Source organism: Pan troglodytes, chromosome 1 (genome assembly GCF_028858775.2).
Source record: "Pan troglodytes isolate AG18354 chromosome 1, NHGRI_mPanTro3-v2.0_pri, whole genome shotgun sequence".
NCBI lineage: Eukaryota > Metazoa > Chordata > Mammalia > Primates > Hominidae > Pan > Pan troglodytes.
In genome coordinates this window covers 17161243-17182949 of record NC_072398.2, presented here as the reverse complement: position 1 = coordinate 17182949, position 21707 = coordinate 17161243, and the positions used below count along the sequence as shown (strand labels likewise).

At 40.9% G+C, this 21707-nt stretch overlaps 1 protein-coding gene across 3 annotated transcripts in view; it reads left to right on the top strand.

Annotated features, from left to right (window-relative positions):
• The window catches only part of DISC1 (DISC1 scaffold protein), a 414923-nt gene that overhangs the window by 374498 nt on the left and 18718 nt on the right, over window positions 1-21707 (top strand). For 2 of the 3 annotated variants that reach the window (XM_001151459.7, XM_054660130.2), the window contains exon 11: window positions 7853-8129. In XM_001151459.7, the coding sequence (XP_001151459.4) occupies window positions 7853-8129 (277 nt within the window). Of the gene's footprint in view, window positions 1-7852; window positions 8738-21707 lie in introns of those variants that run through there. The other variant, XM_009441659.4, reaches the window with a different exon arrangement.

The following is a 21707-nucleotide window of genomic DNA, read 5'->3' as shown; positions in this document are numbered from 1 at the left end:
CAAAAATTTTAATGTCATCTGATACTTAAGACAATAGTATTTTATTTTATTTTATTTTTGAGACAGAGTCTCACTCTGTCACCCAGGCTGGAGTGCAGTGGCGTGATCTTGGTTCACCACAACCTCCAATTCCCAGGTTCAAGTGATTCTCCTGTCTCAGCCTCCTGAGTAGCTGGAACTACAAGCATGTGCCACGGTGTCCAGCTAATTTTTGCATTTTTAGTAGAGACGGGGTTTCACCATATTGGTCAGGCTGGTCTCCAACTCCTGACCTCAGGTGATCCACCTGCCTCACCCTCCCAAAGTGCTGGGATTACAGACGTGAGCCACCACGCCAGGCAATAATATTTTAAAGTGCAGAAGGTAGAGATTGAAATGGAAGGGAGGTTTATTTGCATACTTAAAGTAGTAAAATATTGGTGCCAGTTGATGGTGATGCCACTAGCATATTGTAATACACAGAGCAATTATTATGCAAAATATACAAAGAGATATAATCCAACATGTTATAAATAAATTGAGATGAAACCCTAAAAATAGGTCCATAAAAATATGCTCAAATGATTTTTGGCAAAGGTATAAAAGTAATTCAATGAAGGAACAATAGAATTTTTAACAAATGGAGCTGGAGCTATTGAACATTCATAGGGAAAAAGATGAACTCAAACTAAGTCTCATACTTCATGCAAAAATTAACTTAAAATGGATCAAGGACCTAATTGTAAAATATAAAACTATAAAACTTTTAGGAAAAAAAAAGGAGTCAGTCTTTGAGACCTAAGGCAAGGCAAAGATTTCTAAGACTCGACACTAGAAGCACAATCAAGTAAAAGGAAACATTGATAAACTGAACCTCTTTGAAGTAAAACCTTTTGCTCTGTAAAGATTCATGTGAAGAAGATGAAAAGACAAACTAGTGACTGGGAGACATGTTTGTAACCATATATATCTGACAAAGTATTAGTATGTACAATGTACAAAGTCTCAAAACCCAACACTAAAAAATATTGAGTAGAAAAGAAGCAAAAGACATAAAATACACCTCACTGAAGAGGCTATATGGATGGCAAAGAAGCACGTGAAAAGATAGTCAACATCATTAGAAATGAGGGTAATGGAAATTGAAGCTGCAATGAGATAACATTACACACCTCTCAGAATGGCAAAAACAAAAAAATATTATAACACCAAATATTGGTGAGGATGCAGAGAAACAAGATCACTCATGCATTTTTGATAAGAATGCAAATGGTTGGCCACTCTGAAAAACAGTTTGGCAGTTTCTTACAAAACTAAACATGTAACTATGATACAACCCAGCAATTGTGCTGTTGGACAATTATTTCAGAAAAATGAAAATTTAATTTCACACAAACACCTATGCACAGATGTTCATAGCATCTTTTATTCATAATATCCCCACACTAGGAGTATCCGAGATGTCTTTCTGTGGGTGAATGGTTAAACACACTGTGGTACATACCTAGCATGGAATACTACTCAGCAGTTAAAAAGGAATAAACAATTGATACACGAATCTCCAGGGAATTATGCTGAGCACACACACACACACACACAAGCCAATCCCTGAAGGTATCTACTTTATGATTCTGTTTATACAACATTTTTGAAATGACAACATTTTAAAAAGTAGTAACAGACTTAGTGGTCTCCAGGGACTAGGGAGGGGGAGGCATGGGACGTAGGCAGGTGTGGTTATAAAAGGGAACATGGAGATTCATGTGATAATTGAATTGTTCTGTATCTTGAATGTGGTAAGGGGTACCTGAACTTACACAAGTGATAAAATCATATAAAACTATGAAAACACACACACAAGGGGAACTCTGACAAAGATCAGTGGATTTTATCAATGTCAATACTCTGGCAAGATATTGCACTACTGTTTTGCAAAGTGTTACCATTATGAAGAACTGGGTAAAGGTACATGAGATCTCTCTATACTCTTTCTTACAATTGTATGTGAATTTAATAAAAAGAAAAAGAAAAATAGAAAAAAAGAAGGGAATTTTTTTAATTGAAAGACTTGGCTAAAATCAATGAGAAAACACCAATAATTACACAGTAATGAGAGTACATGGGTTAAAACCAGCAATCCAAAGATAAAATCTTAGAATGGGTTTTATACAATTCAGCAAATGTTTTGTGTTGGAGTCATTTTAAAAATATGCAAATAGACTGAAAACATAGAATGGTACAAAGATAAGCTGGGTAAATTTGAATTAAAAGAGTGTTGGAATAACAATTTTAGTATCAGACAATTTAGACTTTAAGGCTAAAATATCATCAACAATGAAAATTGTCACATACAGAAAAGAAGCAGTTAGAAAATTTAATGATTGGAACCCCTAGGTATCTAACATCATAATCTGAGACTCATAAAACAACCAATAAAACTATGGGAGGAAATAGAAGAATCAAGAATTATAGTTGGAAATTTAAAACACTCATTTCAGAAACTCATAGATGAAGCAAACAACAAGAAAAACAAATATATAAAGATTTTAATAACATAATATGCCTTCACTTTCCATTCAGTGAACACAATGCTCATTCTTTTTGGACATATATGGAAAATTTACAAAAATCAATGAAGTACTAGGTGATAGGAGAACCCTCAGATAATTTTATAGAGTTAATTCTCAACCAGTATGCAATAAAATTAGATATTAATCTAACAAAAAGGGAGGTGAAAAAAATTTATTCTATTTAGAAACGAAAAAACATATCACTATACAGCCCTTGAATTAACAAGGGAACCATTAGGAAAGATAATGAAAAGGCTGTCTGTCAAATCTGCTGGACAACAATGCTGTAAATTCTAAAAATATATATAATGCAATTACAGAAAAATATTTCAAATTGATAGATTTTGTGATAGGCCCACAAGTGTTTGTTAAATTATTTTCCATATTTTTCTGTATATTTAAAATATTTAATAATTAAAAATTTAAATAAACATATATTGGGCATGGTTAAAATATTACTCAGACAAAAATTAAGAGCTTTAAATATGCTTATTATAACATTAAAATTTCAAAAGAGGAAAATATTAAAAAGAAAACAAATGAGTTAAGTGTTTACAGAAGCTAATAAAAAGTAAGATAATAAATCCAAAGAAATGGGGAAAATGGAAATATAAGATAAGAACAAATCAATGAAATAGTGAACAAAGATCAATATGAAGATTAACAAAGGAAAAATTAGTTCTTTGAAAGGAGTAATAAGATAGCAAACCTTTGATAAGACTGAATAAGATAAATCAGAAAAAGAGTAAGTAAAACACATACTGAAAAGGAGATCTACAAACAAGTAATTTTTTAAATACTTTTTAAAAATATGAACAAACATGTAACAATACATTTGAAATTCATTAAAAAAGGATTAATTTATATAAAGGATATAAAATATTAAAATGGCAGAAGAATAAATGGAAAACTTGAATAGAGTGTAAAAGTTAAAGATACTGAAGTGGTAATAAAATGTCTCCTTCAACAAAACCCTTGGGAAAAGGATAGGGAACCCGAGAAAGAAGCAAATAGGCAATGAATATGAAAAGATAATTCACAGAAGAAAATCTGAGTGGCTATGAAATGATTCTAGTGGAGAAATGCAACTTCAAACGAGATCCCACCTTTTACCTATTAGATTGGCTAAAATTAGGAAAATGAAAAATACCAAAGTGCCCCCAACTAAGGACTGTTGTTTCTAGTATGGACCAGACCCCATTCCTGCACTCCTGCTCCAGTGCATCGCTCAGAAAATCTATTCCCTCCCTCCCTCGCTCCATCTCTCCCTCCCTCCCTCCCTCTTTCCCTCCCTCCCTTCCTTCCTTCCTTCTTTCCTTCCTTCCTTCTTCTCTTCCTTCCATCCTTCTTCCTTTCCTTCCTTCCTTCTTCCCTTCCTTCCATCCTTCTTCCTTTCCTTCCTTACTTCCTTCTTCCCTTCCTTCTTTCCTTCCTTCTTCCCTTCCTTCCATCCTTCTTCCCTTCTTTCCTTCCTTCCTTCTTTCCTTTCTTCCTTCCCTCTCTCCCTCCCTCACTCCCTCCCTCCCTCCTTCCTTCCTTCCCTCTCTCCCTCCCTCCTTCCTTCCTTCCCTCCCTCCCTCCTTCCTTCCTTCCTTCCCTCCCTCCCTCCTCCCTTCCTCCTTTCCCCCTTTTCTTATTATATTTTCTTTCTCTTTTTGTTATTTTATATTGGCATAGACATAAAATACATCATGAATGTACTGCTTGATGATTTTTCACTCATGGAATCATCACCATCAAGAAATAAAATACTTCTTGTACAGAGAAGTCCCATTATGCCTCTCACATTATGAGCCACCATGCCTAGCCTATTTTACTTTTATTTTTGAAGAAAATTCAAATAATTGCATAGTTCTAGATTGCCAGTTAATTTCTTTCAGCATTTTAAAGATGTTTTATTGTCTCCTAGCTTTCACCACTTCTGTCATCCATATTTTTGTTCCTTTGAAGTTAATGTGCCTTTCTTTTCTCTCACTGCTTTTAAGAGTTTTGTTCTGTCTTTGATGTTTAGAAGTTTCATTATGATGGGCCTAGGTATGTGTTTTCTTTGATCTTTTCCTATTTTGAGTTGTAGTGTTTCCTAAATGTGTGGTTTGATGTTCTTTGTCAATACATGATATTCTTAGCTGATAATCTCTTCTAATATTACTTCTGCCTAATTCCTTCTTTATCCTTCTGATCTCATCATTTATGGACATGGGCTTTGAGAGAATGTTAATTAATATGTCCAAGAAAATAGGGAACATGATGGAGAATTTTGACAGAGAACTGGAATATATAAAAGAAAATCAAATTAAAAATAACGGAAACTTAGAACACAATAGTGGATTGAACAGCAGATTCGAGACAGTAGAAGGAAGGGTCATTAAATGGAAGATAGGTCTGTAGAAAATATCTAGCATGAAGCTGTCTGGATGGGTGAAAATATATATTTTCATTGAAAATTCCTTATTTTTGGTTTTCCAAAAAAAAGTCAAAATTTTGTCAACATTGAATTTACATTCCTCATAGTTTCAGTGTGCCTGAGCTGATGAGTTGTTGATGTGCTCCATATACAGGGATATGTACTCCCAACTAGCCACAGTAACTCCTTTCTATTATCTTCTACCACTGAGGCTGAATATTAGTTGTCATGGTTTATATCATCCCTTCCCTGCTCCACACATTTACATTGCGTGCTGGGCATGCTATATATTTGAGTTCATGATCCATGTTGAAGATGCCATAAAGACCCAAAAATGTGAAAGAGACTTGGAACCGGGTAACAGGCAGAGGTTGGAACTGTTTGGAGGGCTCAGAAGAAGACAGGAAGATGTGGGAAAGTTTGTAACTTCCTAGAGACTTGTTGAATGGCTTTGACCAAAATGCTGACAGTGATATGGATAATGAAGTCCAGGCTGAGGTGGTATCAGATGGAGAGGAGGAACTTGTTGGGAACTGGAGCAAAGGGGACTCTTGTTATGTTTTAGCAAAGATATGGGCAGCATTTTGCCCCAGCCCTAGAGACCTCGGGAACTTTGAACTTGAGAGAGGTGATTTAGGGTATCTAGTGGAAGAAATGTCTAAGCAGCAAAGCATTCAAGACGAGACTTGGGTGCTCTTAAAGCAGTGCATTTTTATGCATTCATGAAGAGATGATTTGTAATTGGAACTTATGTTTAAAAGGGAAGCAGGGCATAACATTTTAGAAAATTCACAGCCTGATGATACAATAGAAAAGAAAATTCCATTTTCTGAGGAAAAATTCAAGCTGGCTGCAGAAATTTGCATAAGTAACAAGCAGCCAAATGTTAATCCCCAAGACAATGGAGAAAATGTCTCTAGGGCATGTCAGAGGTCTTCATGGCAGCCCCTCCCATTACAGTCCTGGAGACCTAGGAGGAAAATATGGTTTTGTAGGCTGTGCCCAGGGCCTTGCAGCTTTGTGCAGTCTCAGGACTTGGCGCCCTGTGTCCCACACATGGCTAAAAGGGGCCAACGTACAGCTCACGCTGTTGCTTCAGAGGGTGCAAGCCCCAAGCCTTGGAGGCTTACATGTGGTGTTGGACCTGTGAGTACACAGAAGTCAAGAATTGAGGTTTGGGAACCTCTGCCTAGATTTCAGAGGATGTATGGAAACGCCTGGATTTCCAGGCAGAAGTTTGCTGCAGGGGTGGAGCACTCATGGAGAACCTCTGCTAGAGCAGTGTGGAAGGGAAATGTGGGGTCAGAGCCCCCACACCGAGTCCCCACTGGGGCACTGCCTAGTGGAGCTGTGAGAAGAGGGCCACCAACCTCCAGACCCCAGAATGGTAGATCCACTGATAGCTTGCACCATGCACCTGGAAAAGCTGCAGACACTCAATGCTAGCCCGTGAAAGCAGCCAGGAGGGGGACTGTACCCTGCAAAGCCATAGGGGTGGAGCTGTCCAAGACCATAGGAACCCATCTCTTGCATCAGCATGACCTGGTTCTGAGACATGGAGTCAGAGGAGATCATTTCAGATCTTCAAGATTTGACTGCCCAGCTGGAATTTGGAGTTGCATTGGGCCTGTAGCCCCTTTGTTTTGGCCAGTTTCTCCCATTTGGGATGGAGCATTTATCCAATGCCTGTACCCCTAATGTATCTTGGAAGTAACTAACTTGCTTTTGATTTTACAGGCTCCTAGGTGGAAGAGACTTACTTTGTCTCAGATTAGACTTTGGACTTGGAATTTTGGGCTAATGCTGGAATGGATTAAAACTTTGGGGTACTGTTGGAAAAGCATGATTGGTTTTGAAATTTGAAAGGGACTTGAGATTTGAGAGGGGCTGGGGTGAAATGATATGGTTAGGCTTTGTGTCCCCACCCAAATTTCATCTTGAATTGTAATCCCCATAATCCCCAAATGTTAAGGGAGAGACCAGGTGTAGGTAATTGAATCATGGGGGCAGTTTCCCCAGTGCTGTTCCCAGGATAGTGAGTTCTCATGAGATCTGGTGGCTTTATAAAGGGCTCTTTCCCCCTGCGTTCTGCACTTCTCCTTCCTGCCACCATGTGAAGAAGGTGCCTTGCTTCCCCTTCACCTTCTGCCATGATTGTCAGTTTCTTGAGGCCTCCCCAGCCACGAACTGTGAGTCAATTAAACCTCTTTCCTTTGTAAATTAACGAGTCTTGGGCAGTTCTTTTTTAGCAGAATGAAAACAGACTAATACAATAGAGTCTAGCAGTAGAGTGGAGAACAACATAGTTACAAGCCCTGCCCTCAGGGAAAAGAAAACAATAATCACATAAATAATTAGAATTGTCATAAATACTCTGAAATAAAAGTAAAAAATGCTAAGAGATCCATCATATTTTCCAGTTGGAAGGCAGGGAATGTTTCTCCCAAAAAGGTTATTTAAGCCGAGTTCTGAAGATAATATGATTTAGTCAGATGAAGGCCTGGTTATATGTGTGTTGGTGGGGAATGGACAGAGAGAGATGATCTAGCCTGGAAGAGTTGGACAGGTCTGAGGATTCAAAGCAAGTCAGTAGGGCTGGAAACACATATATGAGCAGAAACTGTGTTGTATTGGGCTGCTGAGTCTGGAAAGATACATAGGATTTTGGATGCCTTTGCAGACCAAGCAGCTAAGGACCAGCACATTTCATGGTGACTTGATGGTGTGCAAATTTGGTCCCTCTGATGAATCTTCTAGTTGAAATAATTTATCACTGTGAAATTAAGTCATCAAGTATAAGATGACCAGCTGACTTTTAGCCAGGTAGACAAGCTATCGACTTGGTATGATGAAACATCACTGAGTTCATTTTTGTGCCTTTGTTTCCTCTCTGTCTCAGCTGCAAGTGTCCACTGCTTGGGAAAGTGTGGGAAGCTGACTTGGAAGCTTGTCGATTGCTTATCCAGAGCCTACAACTCCAGGAAGCCAGGGGAAGCCTGTCTGTAGAAGATGAGAGGCAGATGGATGACTTAGAGGGAGCTGTCTGTATAGCTGCTCCTCCTATTCCCCCCAGGCTCCACTCCGAGGATAAAAGGAAGACCCCTTTGAAGGCATTGGAAGAATGCAAGGCTCACCTCATCCCCTCTCTGCACTGTGCTGGAGGCGAACAGAAAGAGGTCTGTCCTTTCCACATGGCTCCAGAGGGGACCCTTATTCTAAGGGGTGCTTTGGGACCATGCTCCAAATGGGAATAATAAATATTGGGAGGGCTTCCCATTGAGCATATAAACTTTTAAAAGTTTCAATAACTCTTGAATATGATTACAAAATAAAGTAGAATTTTTGTAGAAGTTTGAAATATAGAAGAGCAAAAAAACCCAATTTTTGGCATATTTAGTTCCATTTTCATTCTAATTTAGTGGCTAGAATTAGAATATGCAGTCTAATATAGAATTACCATATATAGCATACATTATATATGTCATATATAATATAGTTATTATATTCACTATAGCTTATATATGCCATACATGATATTTAACATATATACTATACATTATATATTATATATCATATATGATGTTTAATTATATATTTAGAATCTATATATTACAATATATTATTATTTATTTGAATGAAACATTCAAATATATGTATTTATCCCATTCATTGTTTTTACCAAAACCAGATCATAATGAATGTTTATAATGTTCTTCTTTCATAAACACAACTAAAGTTTGGCCTGAGATATATGTATTACAAATTAAAATATGGTTTTATTTAACTTTCTTTTTCTCTCCCCTCTTTCCTCTCTCCCTTCCCCTTCCACTCCTCACTTTCCTCCTCCCACCCTAACAAGAGTCTTTTCCATAAAAAGGCCCTAGGAAGTTTTTCCTGATTTCAGTGCCATGACCTGAGTCTTCAGAGCTCTTTGTTGGCCCAGGTTCCCAGGTGTTGTGAGTGTGGAAAGGAAATAGCATGGAGAGGCTGGAGGAACTTGACACATGGCTTTCAAGTCTCATGGTTGATGTTAGATGTTAGCTGTGCTTCCTCCCTGGGTCTTTGCCAGGACTCACCACTGGTGGGTGGGGAAATTGCCACCTCCCCAGGCCAGCCCTGCCAGTCTCACATCCCATCTGCAGGACCATGGCCTTCAGAGAGCAGACATTTGTGTTCTTAGTCACTGCCTCTGGACTGCTTAGAAAATCGATCCTTGATCCTATATTTGGATTCCATGGTCTTATAAGAAAGCAACCACTGTCACTCTGCATCCTTGCTGGCCCAGTCATAGGCTCTACGTTAATTTATAGACATCTGAACTCGTTTGTTAACCCAGATGCTGCAGGTGGAATCCTCCAGCAAAGCCTGGTCTCCAATGCTCTGGGTAGAGGTGTTGAAAAGTTACCACCTGCTGCAAGTGGATGGCTTGAAAGAATATTCTGGGGTGGAGGGAAGTGCCACCTAAGCAAGGGTTTATTCCTGGGTGGAAGAAAGTGCAGGCTCTGGGAATGAGTCTTTGAAGGTGTGTCTGGCTTTCCAAAGTGAGCTACCAGGAGGAGCTTGGTGTGGGGCAGTCAGAAGCCATGCCAGGTATGTGATGGAGTCCCTGGGTCATTGATTCTGCTGGAGGCCAGGACTGATTCAGCAGAGATCCCTTTCTCCTGTAGGGGAGAAAAATGAATATCTTTCCTTTACCCATCTAAAGGTTCTCAGCTGAGGCACCTATACAGACAGAGTAACAAGAGAAAAATGTACAAATGTGCTTAATATAAAATTTACATGACACAGGAGCCTGCAAAAATGAAGACCCAAAGCAACAGAAACCAGCGTATTTTTATGCTTAAGTTTGAAGAATAGCAGACAGATGTGGAGAAGTATAATTGGACAAAAGGAGTATGATTTAATGGCAATAAACTGGGGGGAGCTTAGCAAGGCCTGTTTGCTCGGATTCTTTGCTGCATCCCTGTGTCTTCAGAGATAAGGATACTCCTTTCCTTTGGGTATAGGTTGTACACTTTAAAGATGAGGGTGTTATAATCTACTTTAGAGGAAGGTCAGAGAATTATTTATGGCCTGCTTCAGGAAAGAATGGCTGCAGAAGGTCAGAGAGACTTTCCTGCTTCTGCTGTTCCTCAAATGCCAAGGTGCCATATTTTGGGGTAGTGTATTCTGAACCCCATCACTCTCTCCCTCCCTTTCTCCCTCCTTCTCTGCCCTGCCCACTGAGCCCTGAGCTCTCCAGGTTCTCTGGGGACAGACTTTCCCAGGCATAGGAGGATTCGTTTTCCTGCATAGCATTATAAGCACCTGTCAATTTCACTATCTGGCTATAAGAACACAGAGCTATATTTGTTGAAAAATAGGAAGCTTGGGGTCAAGGATGAAAAAAGAGTGGAGCCTTATCCTAGGTCCTGTGGTGGCTGCTGGTTGGGTGCTCCAGGGGTCCCCCAGAAAGCCTCCCAGATCCTCTCCACCAACTGAAATGCTGAGGGTGTCCTATATTTATTTGTTGCTTTCTTAGGGGTGAGTGGGTGCTTTAGAGGGGACCTTATAGCTTTTGCTGGCTTTCAGTATCATTTCCCTGTTCCTGTATCGCAGTGCTGGATTTATTTTCACAGAGAGGGCAGCCGTTCTTTGAATTCATGAGTGCCATGGATTTTAAGACAATGTTTTCTGAGAACGGCAAAATTATGGGGCCAGAAAACAGATAAATTGTTGCCAGGAAAGGGGAAGGGACTCATTACAAGAGCAACAGGAAGGAATTTGGTGCGTGAAAGTTGGGGGCGGATGATAGAAGTATTCTCTCTCTTGATTGTGGTGGTAGTTACGTGACTGTGTGTATGTCTAAATCCATAACTTTACTTCAGAAAGAGTGAATTTTACTGTGTATGACTTTATAACAATTATTTTAAAAAGTTTTTTTAAATGTCTACCTATTTAAAAACTGGGCTATAGATGTTTGAGTCAGTGCTTTTGTCTCAGGACTATCAAAACGCAGTTTGGCCTGCTGGAAAGAGCACAAGGCTTGAGTCTGAGTCTGCCGTGATCCTCAGGCCTCTTACAGGCCGCATCTCCACATCTGTTAAGAAAAACACCACCACGACATAAGAGGATAATGAAAACTATCTCATGAAGCTGTGATGAAGATTTAAATAAAAGGATGCATCACGAAGTGAGAGACGCATACATAGTAGAGGCTAATTTGTGTTAACTTTTGTTTCTATCACTCTTTCTGGCAGTCACAAGCATCTCTAAAATGCTTTTTGTATGCATAATGCTAGCAACAGCTATTTGTTTGTATGACTCAGTCTCCAGGCTTAACTTTCCCTTTTGCATAAGGAGTTTGGGGGTGCTTGAGATTTTTAAATTTTCCTTTACATGTATAATATACTCACTTTTTGTCAAGAAGTAGACATGAGCAATGAGTTAGTGGAAGATACCCAGTCAGAGAAAGGTTTAACGAAGGAAAACTCCCGTTTGTATTCGGGTCCAGGATTTTAGACTACAGAAGGTACAGGGAAATGATAACAAGGGTCTCATTAGGACGGTGCTTTTGTTTTCCTGCCTGTGTTTTCCGGGAGCCACTGAAGTCTGGGTACTTTGCATTTATCCTGTGGCTAAAATGTCTATTCGCTTTGCAGCTCTGGGTTGGTTTTGCTTTAGAACTCCCTGCTGGGTCTGACCATCCTATACTGGTTTCTCTACTGAAGCTTGATGCCCTGAAGGCAGTCAATTTCTTTTTGACCCAAATCTTCCATGAAAAATTACTGACTTCTTATAGAGGTCCACAGGAAGATGAGTTTTCAAAGCCTTTTCCGTGCTTATCTGGCCAACGTGGTGATGTGCATTTTGGTGATACTTTGTTATCACAAGGGCTTTGTCGTTGATTGACACCTTCCTGGGTCTACGGTCCTTGCCAGGCTGCTGAGCACCATTCCCCCATTTTACAGCTGGGCCCATTAAGGTGAAGCAATTTGCTTTGGACTTAGTTACAGAGGAAGTCAGCAACAGGGCTCAGTGCCAATCTTAGCATGAACTTCCTCGAATTGTAAGAGCCCTTTTCTTTTCCAGTTTCATGACAGCTCTCCTCCAAGCCTTTCTGAGGACTCTGGAAACTATCAGCTGCTGTTGGCCCTGGTTCATAGATGTTACAGAAATTGAATGGGGGCCAGACAGGAGCCAGGGAAATCAGTGAGCCAGGCTTCCTCCGCTGTGAAGTGGCTCTTTTGTACGGGCTGTTCTGGCCATAATACCTGCGTAATTTTTTTCTTTCCTGTCTGCAACCTAGCCTGCGGGGTGCTTTCTGTTTCCACTGCTTTTTCTACATAATGGGCTCCCTGGACAGTACCACTCTCCCAGACTTCTCATCCCAGCTGCTTCCTTTCTGAGCCAGTAGCTCTCACCAAGGAGGCCAAAAGAGGACCTGGCAATGTTGAGTCATCGCGTGCAGTATGTGAGTAGCCAGTGTGTGAACACAGCTGCAATGAACGGAATTAGCAATAAGACACAACACAACCATGTAGCCTCATTTGTTCAGATTGAGGTCTTCAAAAAGCATTGTAAGTTTAGGGGTGGAAAGGTGTGATACCTTTCCTCAGCCATCATTAAGGGCTAACACTCCTATAACAAAAACAAGTTAACAAGAGAAAAACATAACACATTTATTTAATCAGAGTTTTACATGGCACAGGAGGCTTCAGAAATGAAGACCCAAAGACCCAGGGAAAACTATTTTTATGCTCAGATTTAATGCAGAATAGTCAGCTATGAAGGAATGTGGTTGGACAAAATGGGTATGATCTAATTGTTATAGACTGGGGGGTGAGCGGACCAGCAAGCCCTGTCTGTTCAGATTCTTCTTGGACGCTCTGCATAGTATTTATTCCTCTTGGGTATGGGGCAGGACTCCTCTAAATGGAGGGTCTTCAAGGGAGAAGGAAGAGAGTGACCTTTCTAGGTTTTATGTTTGCTTTGAGGGAGAGGAGTCCTAGTTTCTAAGACTGGCTTTGAGGAAGAGGAATTCTGGTTTCTATGGCTTGCATCCAGGGAGAAAAAGGAATGTGAGAGAGGAGGGCAAGAGAAGGCAGAGAGACCTTGCTTCTGAGGCCTTCCAATCTCCTTTGGTTCAAAGTACTCAGCATACCAAAGTGTCACACTTAGGGGTATCATACTGTGAGCCACAACATAAGTATCTCCATTCCTTTTTACTCAATTTCACATGAAAAAAGCTGGAAAAGGTGATCCACAATGAAGATGTTTGTCCTCCTTGTCTTAAACTGATTTCTATATCTAGAAATGTCTCTATTGGGCAAAAGTGCTTCCTCTTCAGCCATAATGGGTGCAGATCTGATTCTTTCTCTTCTCTGACACTTACTGGCCCTGGGACCGCTGGAAACTCACTTTGACTCTCCAAGGAGCATATCCCTAAATGTGTGATCTCTTGATATCTCTCCCACTTTTGAAAAGAACTGACAAGGGAAAAATGTTCACTTACCCATCAGCTGGTTTTGCTCTTTTTGTTTAATGTCTTTGGGGAGAAAGCAAAGAGCTAGGACATGAAGAAAACTTCTATCTTCACTACATTTTGAAGTTTTGCAAACCCAGCCATCTTTCCCAAGAGCAGAGCAGTAGAAACAACCAGGATGCAACTAGGGTTGGTAATTGGTTGGTTAATTAAAAAGTCAGAAAAGACAGAGAGTCATAAAAGATGATGCATGTGTATTTTAAACCTTTTTGTTTCTAGCTGAAAACATGCCCTCTCATTTGCTATTCATTCGATATAGGACCAAGGATTTCTGTTTGTAGAGCCTGCTGATTGGCTTTTCACATGACCCTCGTTGTGTAAATCTCACCTATCATGCATCATTAACAATTTCCACTTTTGGTGTCTTTAAAGTGGGCTGGAAACGTTAAGAGCACTTGCAAAACAGTTCTCAGCCTCCCCCTCTCTCTTAAATGTTATTGAATCTTTCCAAGGTTTCCAGCTTGCTTTTTATGGAAACAAGCACTTTTTCTCTCATTAATATTTCATCGCTCTACATAGTATTTATTTAGATTGTATAATTAGGATATTTAAATACAACTGGCCTACAGAAGTTAAGAAACAAATGCAACTTGACCAATAGAAACAGAACTGCGCAGGCTTACCAGGACCCTGCCCCTGGCCTGGCCCTGGCCACTGAATTTGAGAGAGAAAGCAGAGTCCAGGGACAAGCTGGCAGGTGGCTAAGAGAGGTGTTTCTTCTGTTCAGTGAGCTGGCTCCTGCTTGTTCTCTCAGTTAATTACTGTCATCAGCTTGTCAGCCTCCTTCACCTGCCCAAGGGAAGGAAGGGGACTCCTCTGATCTGCTGGCTTCTCCTTCTTTCGGAATATGGTGGAACCTTGCTCCATGCTCCAGGGCCTCACGGTGGCCCTTTTTCCACTAATTAAAAATAGTTCAGCGCTTCTGAGGAAAACAGCCTCAGGGCTCTTGGTGACGCCGTTCACCTTGGAAATTCCTTGTCATTCACTGGTGCAGTCTGAGGGATCGATAGCAGGATGGCGTCTGCCTGAATGGCAAGGACTCATTTTCTGCGTTTGTAACAGAGGAGGTGTTATCCAATGAATCCTCAGTGGTGTCCTGGGAGTAGCTAAGAATTTTTGTCATGTGAAAAATGAGATAGTACCCTGCCCCCTCATCATAGCTACAGTGCATTTGATTTCCCCACCACTGGGCAGCCAGGGCAGTTAAAGTCAAGAGCTTCCACTCCCCAGGAGCTTCCGGTCCCCCCACAAGCTGGTCGTGAGCTATTCCTGCCCTTCCTAACTAGGAGCAGGCAGGAGATGAACACTGGAGTTCCATGAAACTCCTGTGTGAAATTATCTTACCTCTACCCAAGACTTACTGCACTGCCTTTTTCAGTGAATCGTTTAATGCCTTCCATTCTGAATATGCTGGTGTTTCTGCTTTGCCAGCCATTGGTTATTCCACGCCCCCTCCTCCACCCGGCCCCCAGGTATTTCCTGGAACCATTGATTATGGCAGAGCAGATCTTATTTTGCTCATATGATTAGGAACCTCAGGCCAACAAGCTTGGGTAACAGTGAGAGAAAAGAAGAGTGGTCCTTTGCTCTTCTTTGTCTGAGTGCCTTTTGAGGGAAACAGTAGGTACCACCAACCATAGCATCCCTATCTCTTTCCAGCAAACTACAGGGGTGCCTGAGACTTTAGGGTGGGAAGCAAGCTCTCACTTGGAAGGGGTGACATCCAGAACCAGGATTAAACGCTGACATTTAAAAACAGTAACTATGGTAGTCTTAATAGTTGCACAGTTTACAATGAAACACTTAGAGTTCAAATTTGTTTCACTATAAAGTGAACATGGATGGAGTTTGGGATTTGATTCTGTCTTCATAGTTTCCCTTTACAGTTCAATATTTCTTAGCTTAAAGAACACATTCCCTTAAAAGGAATCCCTCAAACCACTTTTCATTTTTATTTTCTTATACAAAAGGGCCTTAGGGTTGGATGTCCCTATCCCCAGAATCTGAATCCTTTTATTAAAGGGACTGTATCTAGGTACTAGCCGGTGCCATGAATCTCATTTTGGATTCAAATGGATTATTTTCTCAGAGGGTTCTAATGAAGTCTGGTTTTATTCAGATTTGACGATCAAACTCAGTGTGCTTAAAGAAAAGCAGTTCACATCCTCTTGCATGATCGTGTAATATAAACTGTAGCTTTTCAAAGGTTGCCCTTCAAGTAAACTAGAAACCACAGGCCAATTAACATATGCCAATTAGCAAGCAATTTCTTCTTCTAACAGTTTGTTTGGTTCTGTTAATTACTTTTATTTAGAGCTTGTTTCTCCGAGCCACCTTCAAAACAAGCATGCAGATACTTGAAGACAATTCATTGCTTGCTCTGACCTAAAGAGATCTAAATATTTCAGATGCTTTCTTTACCACTGACGACATCTGGATGCTTTTAAAAGAAATACGCAGTTACTCAGGGAGTAACCGTATAATTTGAATATGTGGATGAATACTCATATCAGATAGAGTAATAAAGATATACCCTTAATGTCTCAATTTTGCCTCTCTGCTTATTGGCATTTACACGACTGTAGAACTCGGCATTTATATGAAAAGACAAACACCATAAAATCTATGTCAAATACATGTGAAATATATTCTTTGTGTTGTGGGCAGGCATTTGTTTGAAGTAAATATTCTTTTTGTAGATAATATTTTAAAAAGAAAGAGAAAACCATATCGCATTCCTGAAATGTATTTACCAAGCATGTATTTTGGAAAACAGCCCAAAGGAACATATTTAAGGCAGTGATTTTAATACTAAACTAAGGAAATAGTTTGATGCATCAGCTAAGCTCACGGATGGGGGTAATCACATCTGGTTTACCTCAAGCCAGAGGAGAAGGAGTGAGACTTCACAATGTAACAACCATTATGAGGCTCAAGTAGCGTGTTTGGCTTGTAAGCATGTATGTGTGCTGTGTTCAATTGTATGTTTTAAATTTTTTTTAAAAACTTAAATACTGCTATAGCCCCAAAATATGTAAAATATGTAAACAGTTGGCTTGATGGCCATAAGGGAACACCTGTCCTTTTTTTTTTTTTTTTTTTTTTTTTTTTTTTTTTTTTTTTTTTTTTTTTTTTTACTGTGTAGCCTGTGACTTTCACTGCAGGAATTAAATATTTTTGTGGATAGGCAAATATACTTTTGTGGATAGGTATTGCTGATGCCTTATTACACAGCCGAGGGAAATAAGGATCTGGGTAAGCAGTTGAGTCACAGCAAAGAGTACCGTATCCAAGGTGGAGGTTCATGCTAGAGCTACAGGTACTAACCCCTCCCCTGCACCACTGATCCCTAGTAAGGGTGGAAGTAACTGATGACTTCTCTGCACAGCCCCCAGCACAATGTCTGAAAGAGAGACCTAAAGGATAACTGCCTGTTTTCTCAGATTAATCTTAGAATCCTAGCAGTACTTCTTACTTCAGTTTGGAGATTTTTCTTATTCTATTTCTTGACACTCTTACAGACTTCACATAGCCCCTCCCTTTAGAATAACTCTTGACAGCATTTTAAGAAATAGACTATTTAAATCATCTTGATCCAGTGACTCAACCCAAGGTGTAACCCGTCTGCTCAAATTTGTGGCAAATCTCCATTGATGATAACATTTTTGCAAATGTATGCTCTATTAGGTGTGGAAGCTTTTCCTAAGTAGAATTGGCAGCCACAGTAGTACCTGCCTACCTAGCAATTTAACTTAAACAGTTTCCTTTTCCAAAGGTATTTTCTATTCAGAATAGAAATAATAAATATGATTTCCTCATCACTCTAGATACAGCCTGATAAGATATTGTTACCAGATACTTTCTCTTATCAAAACAACCATTATTATTTCGTAATATATTCCCTACCCTTTGAATATAAGCTCCAGTTCTAAAATTTTAAATGTTGGTATCTTCCACATGTCATAGGGAAAGACTTAAGCCTTGTTTATGGGAACTATAACTAAGTAAAAATGTCCTTGGAGACCCTGGTCATGGAATTTGTGACTGTTCTTCCACTGGGGCATGTGGTTTAGACATCTGCTCAGGCTAGCAACTAAATGCTTTTCTGGGTATACACTTTTATAGCAAAATGTTTTTTGAAAGTCACTTTAATGGGAAAATCCTGCCCAACAAAGGAAATCCTATTTTCTGTTTTTAAATCATGCTCCCTGAGTTGGGTGAGCAGGACAGAAATTTGACATCAGCTCTAATTCAACACAGCTGAAAATTTCTGCCCAAACATTCAGGCCTACGGGTTTTGATCATGAGGTGAGTTAAGCAAATTATATTTGAAATATTGCCTGGCTGAGTCGGTGCTACTGAATCATACCCGTGTGGAGGGACAGCAGGGAAGATGGTAGGGCTTTATTGGAGGCCAATAAAAGCCATGTGTGTACAGCAGTACTGTGGAGGGCCCCAGGACCCCATGGCTGTCCCTGTGGCAAGAAAATTATCCCAGATAAGGCTGTTCTTGGCTGCACTGAGGCAAAGGCATGTGTTCAGCATCCAGAAAGGTTCTTCTTGTTGGTTTTCCTTCCTGGCTCTTTATACTTGGGTGAAATGATCTCTTGGAAGTGTAGTCTGAAAAACAGCATAGCTTCTTCCAAGTTCTCATAAGATACAGGAGTCTCCATTCATTACTTCAATAAGCATTACTGAGCACCTTTTATGAGCAAGGTAGGACGACGGAGGCAGGGCCAGGACCTCGTCATCTGGTGAGGGAGACAGGCGGTTACACACACAGGGAGGAACTCCTCTTACCCAGAAGTAGGCAGGGTTGGAGATTCGGGATTGAAGCGTTCCTGGAAGAAGTGGAATCTGCAGAGTTTTGAAAAGAGGGGGTGTTAGGTGTAGCAATCAGACCATTTACCTGTTGTAACTGCTTTTCATTCTGACCCACAGGGAAAACAATTATTCCTAGGGTTAAATGATGGGATGGATGTTCAGAAAGGAAAAAAATAATAATTTGAATTGCTGAAAGGACCGCCTGACAAGACAAATTACTGGAGAGTCTTCAAAGACACTTTGAAATGCCGAGCAACCTGTACTTTAAATGATCCATTCAGAATTGCAAATCCTGCAGAACTCCATTTCTGCTAGGAATCCCAGTGGCTTTGTAGTGGGTGGTATTTTTAATTATCAAGTATCAGTCTTGCAGGCTTTCTCTTTTTTGTCACATTTGATTTAAAGTACAAATGGGAGCAAAAGTTACAAATTGCACACAGAGAGACACTCAGTGTGTGAAATTGTGGACATGGTTCAGAATATGTTTATTTGGAATCCACTGAGGTGATGGGAGAGATGGGACTGGATACTCATGTTCTTATTTGGAAAGGAGACATTCTCGCCGCCTTTCCCATGTGCCCGTTTGCTTTTCTCTGCTTCCAGCCTGATATTTTATGGACTTGTGGATGAGAGGTCCTGTGCCAATCATTGCATTCCAGATTGTCATGGCTGTTATCATTGTCACCTCTACTCATTATGCCTCTGAGTCCTGGAGGGAGCATATCCCTTTAATAAGACTGAACCCTCCAGGAATTGAGACTTTGCAGAGTTCTGAGAGTAGAAGGGAAGAGAACACCATGTCTACAGGCGCTCGCTGTTTGCTTCTCTGATTTCTTTCCATCACCACTTTGCCCAAGTTACATGACTCTTTGGCCAGGTGTGGTGGCTCACGCCCGTAATCCCAGCACTTTAGGGGGGCCAAGGTGGGCAGATCACCTGAGGTCGGGAGTTCGAGACCAGCCTGACCAGCATGGAGAAACCCCGCCTCTACTAAAAATACAAAAATTAGCCTGTCATGGTGGCGCATGCCTGTAATCCCAGCTACTCGGGAGGCTGAGGCAGGAGAATCACTTGAATCCAGGAGGCAGAGGTCGCAGTGAGCCGAGATCACGCCATTGCACTCCAGCCTGGGCAACAAGAGCGAAACTGTCTCAAAAATAAAAAAATAAAAAAAAATAAAATGACTCTTCAAGCCTCTTTTCTTGTATGTAAAAGAAGGAATTGAACCTTGAGGATGGTTCCTAAGACCCCTACCAAATCCAGCAGCATTCTCTGCTTCTAGGTATTAAGATTCTCAGGGAAGGTTTCCGACATTCTTAGTAGCTCTGAAGGAGGCAGATCTTTGTAAATGCATTTGCTGTCCTGGGAAACAAGATGGTGTTAAGATAAGGAAGCTCCATTTCTCTTGCAGTTATAACCCAAGGCAGAGCCTCCTGATTAATACACCTGGCTTACAACTCACTATTTTGGCTTAAACAGAAATGTCAGTGCTTCCAAAGCTTTCACTGAGACACCTTCTTTGAAAAAAAAAGTTTCTTTTATTTTAAAAGAAGCAAACAAACTCTCTTCAACAGCTCCCTTTATTTACTTATTTATTTATGTAGCTTTCTATGAAGGCTTAGCAAATAAAACAGATAAAATTAGAAATTGAGGTAGGGTTGACAGTAAAAACCCTTTTCCTCCTACCAGGGGATCTCTGCAGAATAAGGCCCAAAGCCCACTGGTTTGAGAGAATATACTCCAGCAAGGTGCTTTCCAAGCAAGGGAAAAACTAGAAGTAGTGAAATACACCTGATGCTTCCTGCAGAGACTATGCCATCCTGTGTGACCGTAACATATAAACATCACATACCAGGAGGACATGATCATTTAAATAGACAGCAATGTTGTCCTTCAGTCTAGGCAGTGGGTGTGCCCCAAGGCCAGTGTGAGGGTCCGGGAGACAGGAATCTGTATATTTCTTACCTGCCTCTCATGATTTGAGCACCTTGCTCTGCTAAGTGTCCCCTGAAGAAAGAGCCACTTCTCCCAAAGCTGGAAGAAAGTGAGGCCCTGTGGGTCGTATTGCACTCAGATATGTTGGACTCACTGTGGTATGTCTTCCTGCGGAATTTTCTAGGAAATTTTTACTGTACTTGTTCTATACACACACACACACACACAACCCTCAGAATATGTGCCTGTACTGTTCAATAACTTACACATTGAACTAGGAGCCAGGGATCTGGGATTACTGACCAGTGGCAGTGGCCACTTGTTGTAATGTCTTTGTTGCACTTCCCAGCCTAATGGCCATAGTGCCCTGCATGGGTAGGAGCTCCCCTCCCTGAGACAAGTCTGGGCATTAGCACTTTAGTGAGCTTCAAAAATCTAGTCAGTCAACTCCCTAACTAGGTACCAGTGAAGATGCACTACCTGCTAGCATTTTGCAATAGTTTTATGCACTCATGCGAGGTTCTGTGTAGGGACAACCCATGTAAGCCCCCTGTTTTAGATACTATGTCTGCATCAAAATCAACACAAACTTAGTGATTTAAAAGAACTATTTATGATATTCGTGGATCTGTAGATCAGAAATTGGGGTGGGGCACAGTGAGGAGGGTGTCTCTGCTCCACAATGTCTGGGTGTTAGCTGAATGACTTGAAGACAGGGGCTGGGACCATCTGAAGGTTCAGTCCTTCCCAAGTCTGGCTGTTGACTAGGGCTTTAGCTGAGGCTCTCATCCAGACATCTACAAACAGCCCGTCCATGTAGCTGGGGCTTCCTCACAACATGGAGGCTGGGTTCCAGGGTGGGTGATCTGAAAAGACATGTCACCTTTTATGACCTGACTTTGCAAGTCAGGCAGTGTCACCTTCACTATGTTCCATACATTGAAGGAATTTCAAGGGCCATCCACGTTTAACAGGAGAAGTAATAAACTCTGTTTCTTGATGGTGGAGAGGCAATATTCCAGAAAAGTGTGTTGCTATGACCACACCTACACTCTGCCATACCTGGGCATGGCATGGAAATGGCCAAGGAAGTTTTGCCTAGTCCCTCATTCATGGACTAAGAGGCAGGACCTGGGCAACTTTGCACAGCTGATACCCATGGTTCTTTTTTTTTTTTTTTGAGATGGAGTCTCCTCTGTTGCCAGGCCGGAGTGCAGTGGTGCGATCTTGGCTCACTGCAACCTCCGCCTCCTGGGATCAAGCAATTCTCCTGCCTCAGCCTCCTGAGTAGCCGGGACTACAGGCCTGCGCCACCACACCCAGCTAATTTTTGTATTATTAGCAGAGACAGGGTTTTACCATGTTGGCCAGGATGGTCTCAATCTCTTGACCTTGTGATCCACCTGCCTCGGCCTCCCAAAGTGCTGGGATTACAGGCGTGAGCCACCGCACCCAGCCAATACCCATGGTT